Here is a 9259-nt window from a genome sequence, read left to right on the forward strand (position 1 = left end):
CCCCACTTACAAAAATGAGAAAAAGTGCCTCAAAATTGACATCAGGTTAAGTTGTGGCAGTGAGCTGATGCAACTTTGTAGAAACTAAATTATGGGAAATCCTGTGTATATGGTGTCCTTCTTCCTCAGGGCACTGGCAAGTGGTATGAGCTTCAGGATCTCCATGTCAAGGAGATTGAGCCCCAAATGTTGACCCTCACAGAGTCTTACATTCAGGTAAGAGTTGAGGGATGGTGGGGATGACATCACTTGAAAGATTACAGGCTGACATGTGGGTGCTTAGCAAAACACTTACAAGAGTAGCATATTTGATGAGAAAAATTATACTGTATTACAATTAACTCCTGTGAACTTTGTGAACTTTCAGATATATGAGATGCAGAACTGCAAAGTAAAAACACAGGATAGCAAGAAAGGTTCCTGAAGGTTGGGAGGCGTCAGAACCAAGCTTCTTGCACACCGTATGTATTCTTCATTCCCAATTTGTAAAGGCTTCGCATCAACTGAAGTCACAGCGGCTATTTAACATCAGAAACTGTTCAATATGTGTTTTGAATTAAAATTTTTTAATTAACAATGTACATATTTCTTTCATAATTCCCATATATTTTTGTAAATTTATTATTGTGACTGAATTTAAGTTCATTATTCATATTTTTTAGTCAAGAAACCGGAAAAAGTATCTTAAATTATTTCATGTGCAATATTTCAGTTTTGCATTGAGTGCCCAAAATTATCCTTGTGATATCCATGTTTTGTTTAATGGGGGATTATTTATGGAATTAAGAATTGCAAAGACAGTGGCAATGCAAAAGCAAATAAAATGTTTAATTATTTATAAAGCTACACTCTAGAACATATGAAGGCTGGAGAATACAAGATTAACCTTTACAGATTATTAAATGTGCACATAACATTCAGGGATACTCCTGAAAAAAACTAGAAAGCTTTTTTTCTTTTTTTTTTCTTTTCTTTCTTTTTTTTCCTTTTCTTTTTTCAAGATGAATCTTAGTATGTAGGATAAGCTGGCAGAGCCGAAGACCTAATCCTGACAAATCTGCAAGACTGCATAAAGCTGCCAAAGGAAGGTGCACTTAGCTTGGCCTACCAGCACCCACAGACATACCCTTATGACACTAGCAGAGCATGACACTTGATATTACTTGCCAAGAGAGGAAGGCTTTGTACCTCCCCTCCCCATCTCTCTCTCTCTCTCTCTCTCTCTCTCTCTCTCTCTCTCTCTCTCTCTCTCTCTCTCTCTCTCTCTCTCTCTCTCTCTCTCTCTCTCTCTCTCTCTCTCTCTCTCTCTCCTAAGCTCCACCACACACCTGTGTTTGATTGTCTCTCTGCACAGCTTGGGGTGACCCAGGAGGGAGTGGGGAAGGACAAATAATTTACAGATTCACTAGTTGTTTGCCAGATTTCAGTAAAGATGTGAAGACTGAAGAATACATGAACTTGAAAAATTTAACATCACTTTTTATTTAATTGAAAAATGTTGACAGTTATAACATTGCCTTATTTAATATTTTAACTGTGAAATATTAAATTATTTATACCAATAGGTGAAGCTGTAGTGTTTGTGATATTTGAGCAAGCCAAATTTTTCACTTTCCATTTCCAAATAACATTGCATTTGGAATTATTCAACATTTTGGCTGAAGTGGATGTCACATTTGGCTGAAGCATCATTTCAGCCACAGGACAAGAATGGTTCCCTTGCATCCAGAGAGTCATGCACATCCTGCTCCACCATGCCCCACATCCCCTCACATCACCTCTGGGCTCAGCCTCCCTCACACCCACCATCAGTGTACAAGGAGTGGCAGAGGAGGCCAGTGGAAAACATACATATATTATAAAGGTTACAGTCATACAGTGAAACCATGGAAATGGATCATTTGCTCGTGACACAGTTAACTCGCACACCTTGAGAAATCATATGTGACTGAAGGCCCTACAAGTAATCTAGAAATCAGCAGATCAGCAGTCAGCAGGAGAGTATACCGAGCACAGCTGAAGCGAAGGAGTAACAAAGCGTGATTGTAATCTACTTAACTTGAGCTAATATTAAGTAAAATGAATATTAATAGTAGAGACCAAAAGATAGTGGATAACCTCTATCAATAATCTCAGTTCAGTAGTATTGCTGATACGTAGATAGTGCATATAAAGTATTTTTGATATATTATGATCACAAATCAGTATTAGAGAGGGGGATATACATACCATGAGGTATTTCAAAGTTCTTCAGCTACTGTTACAAAAGTGCTGAACACAGCATCTTGAGCACATTGGAATGATTACCAAGGCTTCATAGCAACCATTTATATGTATACCATATATATAAAACTTGTTAAAATATTACTTTATCTTATTACCTCTAATCTTGAGGGCTCACCCACTTATCAGGAGTCAAGCTCAGACCAAGCATGCACACACTAGTGCTCTCCAGTGTTACACAACACAGCTTAGAAAAAATATGCTTCTTTCACGTTTCTGGCATGTCTTAAATATTATAGTAGCTGCCACAACATCCTTTACAGGAATTTTGAGTTTGTTGGCACTTTGGATTCGATACAAAGTAGGACCCATGTGGCCTGTCCCTCACGCATCACAGGGTAGCCCCTGCAGCACCATACACCCTGCCAGGGGCTGCCCAACACACTCCTGCCCCCCCCAACTCCTGCATGGGGACTACTACCCCTAGATAAATTCAGGGAAAGTTTCTCTCAGGAATCACTCATACAGTTCTTAAGGATATTACATTATGTCCTAATATACAGATGCTACACCTCTCACTGCTTGTGTTGTGCGGTTGTGAGTGTTGCTGTATATGTCATGGCACAGAGCAGACAAGGAGAGGATAAGCACCAGGTTACTCAAGGTTGTTTGCATAGAGAGTGCACTGAAGTATGCTGTGCACCAAGTCATGCCAAAGGAGCTTTCTTGCAGGTTGTCTCATACACATTACACATAATTGGTGCACCTGTCTTGGTCATACCTTGCTGAGGCCTTCTGTCTTTTCCATCTGATCAAGTACATTTACAACACATGTACTCTTCCATTTGCATATTTTGATACACATTCTAGTATGGTCTTCAGTCACATGGGTGTTATGAGAGTTGATAGCACACATCAGGAAGTGCATAGCTTGCTTGCAATGCCACCAAGTCTGCTTGCAGGGAATTGCTGTCCTGTCAAGCCAAGTGTTGAGTTGGTACCATCAGCACAGGAAGTGTTCAAATAGAAGGTACATTTTTTTTTTTTTTTTTTTGGTGTTTAAGCAAGTTAAGCTGTGCCATGGAAGTACATAGTCTCTCTGTAAAGTAATTACACGGTAGGCATTCAACACGCTGCCGATAAGAAAATACAAGAATAGATATGCTCTTCCAACATTCATCATACAGTGTGTCTATAGTGGGAAATTATGCCTTGCCTTAATGCTTTTTCTGCACTTGATTTGTCTCAACATCTGCCTGTCCACAACAACTGCCCTTGTAAAGCACGTATAACACAAATACATTATACTTCAGCTTACATATTACATAATTACCTACTCCATTATGCATATTTTCTTTGACTAAAGCAGATTATCATATATAATGGATCTGACCTGGATTTGCCTGTATAGCTTACAAATTAGATAAATACAATAATTTCATAGGAACAAACAACCCTATCATTACTGCTGGAAAATAAGATACCCATAACAGCAGAGTCACTGCAGGAACAGTCCCTCCTTCCCTTGCATATAATACTTCATACACACAGACTGACATAGACCATATTTTTTTTAACAGTAGCAGCAGTAACAAGATGTCATTTGAGATAACTAACTCCAAAAAGGCATAACAGCCATGATTGACACGCAGAAAAAGGTAAACATGGAGTTAAGAAAAGACTCTCTCTCTCTCTCTCTCTCTCTCTCTCTCTCTCTCTCTCTCTCTCTCTCTCTCTCTCTCTCTTAGGGGCTCACCTTCCATGCACAACCCTTATCATCTCCCTCACCACAAAGAAGCTACCTTCTACTGAGAAAAAATATATACAGGATTTGATTCCTCACCATAATTCATATTTAATCAGATTATCCCAAAATAAGAGAGACTATAGGAAGTAATTAACATGTTTCCCATAATATTTAAAGTTGGTTTCCTAAAATTCCATCTCAGAGTCTTGGTAAGTCCTGTAAGTGAGAAATACAGACTCAGACATGCATCACTTGACACTTGGATTCCATTTTGGCCAATTGGAAGATCAGTATTTTTCCATGTTTTGTTGTGGCCTTTACCCCAAACAGAACAGGGCAAGAACAGTCTCCATTAGAGCAACACGTTCTCATACTTGTATCTTGGTAAAACTACTCCATTTAGTGATTGTCAAGGCTCTTACCAAATATATATTGCCACTTGACAGTACCCACAGTAGGAAAAAATTATGTAACAGTAACAATTCAGATCATGGGGTAGCACTGTCAGTTTGCATCACCTTGTATTTGCATGAAGCTGTGAGTTTTTTCCAGGTTAGTCAGTGTGAAAATATACCACAGTTTTTCCACTCAATAAGGAGAAAGTTATGAGTTTATTTATACACATCTAAATCTCCTTAATAATATGCAACAAGAATGTCAACACTGTATAAGAGTTTATTCAGTCTGGCTCCCAAAAGACTGCTCTAAGCTATGATGTCTGGCAGTTAAGAGATGATGAGGTGAACCTCCCATCAGTCTCTCTCTTAAGTGAGATGCAGTTCAACATGAGCACAATAACCAGAGACAAGACTGAGATGCATTTTTCTTTCATGCTGTCTTGAGTCAGTGACACAACCTAAGTGGTGGCAGAAGTGTTGGCAGGCAACATTATTACTCCAAGCTTCCTCACACAGTGTTTCTATTCTGTGTTGATTGTCAGAGGAAAGTTTCAGGAATCTTGTAGACTTGATCTCTGAACCTTCCTAGGACATATTTGGCTGCCCCTGCCAGTACACTGAGGCCACAGTCCCAGCCACAGCCACCCAGCCTCCACTCTTGCCAGGATTATGTGCAGCAGAATAGCCAGAAGCAGAGATCTTCCTTTAGTGATGATGGGGATTGGATGGTTGAGTATCAGAGGGGCTGGTCATCTGAGCAGGGAGAGGGGTGATAGCGGGGGAAGGAGGGCACACGGCCATCATTGCAAGCTGACTTTAATTCGTCATAGCAAATAAGCATGAGGCGGGAGTTGAGCGATTTGCGGCAGTCTGGGCAGATGCGTTTTTTCTTCTTGCGGTCACTTGATGCCATGAGGTCCCTCACACACCTGTGGGGTATCAAAAGAACATTGCATGATACAAAATGACTTAAATGATCAAGATACTGTATGCAGGAGGAAATAAGTGCTGCAGACTTACTTGGAGTGGAAGATGTGGGAGCAGGGCAGAGCCTCAAGAGAGTTGCCACCCTGGTCTCCATATCTTTCCTGGCACACCCCACATATCAGCTCCATTTCCTCAGCCAGGCATGCTGCCAGGCGTTCCTGCAGGCCATCATTTTGCTCATCATTGAGGATGCGATACAGCTCTGCCAGGCGAAGGTGGGCTGACCGCATGATGAGCTGAGCATGAGAGAGAGAACGTGAATTAAAAATGAAATGAAAGAGATGGAGGAAGATGCAATAGCCTGTTCTCTTTTAAAGGACATTTTTCAAGTTAGCATCAACTGACACATGATGAGAAGCAGGAAAGCCTTATTCCTTTTGCTGTATTATTTACATATTTTTCTTCCCTGTTTTCTATTTCACTGTCACCTCACAGAAACAGGAAAGAATGTATTGAATAGTTAATCTGCCTAAGAAAATATCCACTTGACCTCACTGAATATTCCTTGACCAGCTTGACCAATCAGCAGACACACAGCCCAAAGACCCACCTTGCAGCCCAGGGAGGAGGCAAGATCAATCACTTTATTGTTGATCTCCAGCGGCCGGCAGTCACAGATTTTAGACTGGCGCCGCATCAGACCCAGTGTCTTGGCCATGCCATTGATGGCAATGAGCTGGCCATAGCGGTCCTCCATGTGTACCATCATCTGCATGCTTGCCTCATAACGCTTGTAGGCCCGCTATACCAAAGGACAAGCAGGTGTGAGTAAGGAAAGGCACAACTCAACTATGTCTGTGGCTATGGAGTCTGCCACAAGTAAAGCTCCCTGACCTTGGTACTGATGGTGGTGTGTCTCAGTGGTGATCTTTGAATTATTGCTAATGTAATACATGAATAAAGACCCATAAAATGTTCACAAGATGCCAGATGAATGGTGAAAAGAATTATAAGTTAGCCTGATAATACTTAAGCTTGGAAATGCAATATCAGTCTGTAAATTGTAAAATGTGAAGAGTTTGATTTTATGACAAAATGGAAATTACATGATATATATATATATATATATATATATATATATATATATATATATATATATATATATATATATATATATATATATATATATATATATATATATTTTTTTTTTTTTTTTCTTTTTTTTTCTTTTTTTCTTTTTTTTTTTTATGTAGGAAGGACACTGGCCAAGGGCAACAAAAATCTAATAAAAAAAAAATGCCCACTGAAATGCCAGTCCCTTAAAAGGGTCAAAGCAGTGGTCAAAAATTGGTGGATAAGTGTCTTGAAACCTCCCTCTTGAAGGAATTCAAGTCATAGGAAGGTGGAAATACAGAAGCAGGCAAGGAGTTCCAGAGTTTACCAGAGAAAGGGATGAATGATTGAGAATACTGGTTAACTCTTGCGTTAGAGAGGTGGACAGAATAGGAGTGAGAGAAAGAAGAAAGTCTTGTGCAGCGAGGCCGCGGGAGGAGGGGAGGCATGCAGTTAGCAAGATCAGAAGAGCAGTTGGCATGAAAATAGCGGTAGAAGACAGCTAGATATGCAACATTGCGGCGGTGAGAGAGGGGCTGAAGACAGTCAGTTAGAGGAGAGGAGTTGATGAGACGAAAAGCTTTTGATTCCACCCTGTCTAGAACAGCAGTATGAGTGGAACCCCCCCAGACATGTGAAGCATACTCCATACATGGACGGATAAGGCCCTTGTACAGAGTTAGCAGCTGGGGGGGTGAGAAAAACTGGCGGAGACGTCTCAGAACACCTAACTTCATAGAAGCTGTTTTAGCTAGAGATGAGATGTGAAGTTTCCAGTTCAGATTATAAGTAAAGGACAGACCGAGGATGTTCAGTGTAGAAGAGGGGGACAGTTGAGTGTCATTGAAGAAGAGGGGATAGTTGTCTGGAAGATTGTGTCAAGTTGATAGATGGAGGAATTGAGTTTTTGAGGCATTGAACAATACCAAGTTTGCTCTGCCCCAATCAGAAATTTTAGAAAGATCAGAAGTCAGGCGCTCTGTGGCTTCCCTGCGTGATATGTTTACCTCCTGAAGGGTTGGACGTTTATGAAAAGACGTGGAAAAGTGCAGGGTGGTATCATCAGCATAGGAGTGGATAGGACAAGAAGTTTGGTTTAGAAGATCATTAATGAATAATAAGAAGAGAGTGGGTGACAGGACAGAACCCTGAGGAACACCACTGTTAATAGATTTAGGAGAAGAACAGTGACCGTCTACCACAGCAGCAATAGAACGGTCAGAAAGGAAACTTGATATGAAGTTACAGAGAGAAGGATAGAAATCGTAGGAGGGTAGTTTGGAAATCAAAGCTTTGTGCCAGACTCTATCAAAGGCTTTTGATATGTCCAAGGCAACAGCAAAAGTTTCACCAAAGTCTCTAAAAGAGGATGACCAAGACTCAGTAAGGAAAGCCAGAAGATCACCAGTAGAGCGGCCTTGACGGAACCCATACTGGCGATCAGATAGAAGGTTGTGAAGTGATAGATGTTTAAGAATCTTCCTGTTGAGGATAGATTCAAAAACTTTAGATAAGCAGGAAATTAAAGCAATAGGACGGTAGTTTGAGGGATTAGAACGGTCACCCTTTTTAGGAACAGGTTGAATGTAGGCAAACTTCCAGCAAGAAGGAAAGGTAGATGTTGACAGACAGAGCTGAAAGAGTTTGACTAGGCAAGGTGCAAGCACGGAGGCACAGTTTCGGAGAACAATAGGAGGGACCCCATCAGGTCCATAAGCCTTCCGAGGGTTTAGGCCAGCGAGGGCATGGAAAACATCATTACGAAGAATTTTAATACGTAGCATGAAGTAGTCAGAGGGTGGAGGAGAGGGAGGAACAAGCCCAGAATCGTCCAAGGTAGAGTTTTTAGCAAAGGTTTGAGCAAAGAGTTCAGCTTTAGAAATAGATGTGATAGTAGTGGTGCCATCTGGTTGAAGTAGAGGAGGGAAAGAAGAAGAAGCAAAGTTATTGGAGATATTTTTGGCTAGATGCCAGAAATCACGAGGGGAGTTAGATCTTGAAAGGTTTTGACATTTTCTGTTAATGAAGGAGTTTTTGGCTAGTTGGAGAACAGACTTGGCATGGTTCCGGGCAGAAATATAAAGTGCATGAGATTCTGGTGAAGGAAGGCTTAAGTACCTTTTGTGGGCCACCTCTCTATCATGTATAGCACGAGAACAAGCTGTGTTAAACCAAGGTTTAGAAGGTTTAGGACGAGAAAAAGACACTATCACCTCTGTTATGCGCTCAGCACACAAAGACGGGTCTCTGACACGAAAGCAGTAGTCATTCCAAGGAAAATCAGCAAAATACCTCCTCAGGTCCCCCCAACTAGCAGAGGCAAAACGCCAGAGGCACCTTCGCTTAGGGGGATCCTGAGGAGGGATTGGAGTGATAGGACAAGATAAAGATATGAGATTGTGATCGGAGGAGCCCAACGGAGAAGAATGGGTGACAGCATAAGCAGAAGGATTAGAGGTCAGGAAAAGGTCAAGAATGTTGGGCGTATCTCCAAGACGGTCAGGAATACGAGTAGGGTGTTGCACCAATTGCTCTAGGTCATGGAGGATAGCAAAGTTGTAGGCTAGTTCACCAGGATGGTCAGTGAAGGGAGAGGAAAGCCAAAGCTGGTGGTGAACATTGAAGTCTCCAAGAATGGAGATCTCTGCAAAAGGGAAGAGGGTCAGAATGTGCTCCACTTTGGAAGTTAAGTAGTCAAAGAATTTCTTATAGTCAGAGGAGTTAGGAGAGAGGTATACAGCACAGATAAATTTAGTATGAGAATGACTCTGTAGTCGTAGCCAGATGGTGGAAAACTCGGAAGATTCGTGAGCGTGGGCACGAGAGCAGGTTAAGTCATTGCGCACATAAA

At 41.2% G+C, this 9259-nt stretch overlaps 2 protein-coding genes across 3 annotated transcripts in view; one reads left to right on the forward strand and one right to left on the reverse strand.

The window, feature by feature from the left end:
* Positions 1–577, forward strand: part of LOC135090838 (ubiquitin carboxyl-terminal hydrolase 39-like) — a 43716-nt gene extending 43139 nt beyond the window's left edge. The window contains exons 11-12 of the mRNA XM_063987927.1: positions 130–216; positions 368–577. Of these exons, the coding sequence (XP_063843997.1) occupies positions 130–216; positions 368–424 (144 nt within the window). The 3' untranslated portion in view covers positions 425–577. The remainder of the gene's footprint in view (positions 1–129; positions 217–367) is intronic.
* Positions 578–803: 226 nt separating this feature from the next.
* Positions 804–9259, reverse strand: part of LOC135090837 (43 kDa receptor-associated protein of the synapse homolog) — a 122163-nt gene continuing 113707 nt past the window's right edge. For both annotated transcript variants that reach the window (XM_063987925.1, XM_063987926.1), the window contains 3 exons: positions 5906–6097; positions 5389–5591; positions 804–5297 (listed from right to left, as the gene is read on the reverse strand). In XM_063987925.1, the coding sequence (XP_063843995.1) occupies positions 5105–5297; positions 5389–5591; positions 5906–6097 (588 nt within the window). In that variant the 3' untranslated portion in view covers positions 804–5104. The remainder of the gene's footprint in view (positions 5298–5388; positions 5592–5905; positions 6098–9259) is intronic.

This window comes from Scylla paramamosain, chromosome 36 (assembly GCF_035594125.1).
Source record: "Scylla paramamosain isolate STU-SP2022 chromosome 36, ASM3559412v1, whole genome shotgun sequence".
Taxonomy (NCBI): Eukaryota; Metazoa; Arthropoda; class Malacostraca; order Decapoda; family Portunidae; genus Scylla; species Scylla paramamosain.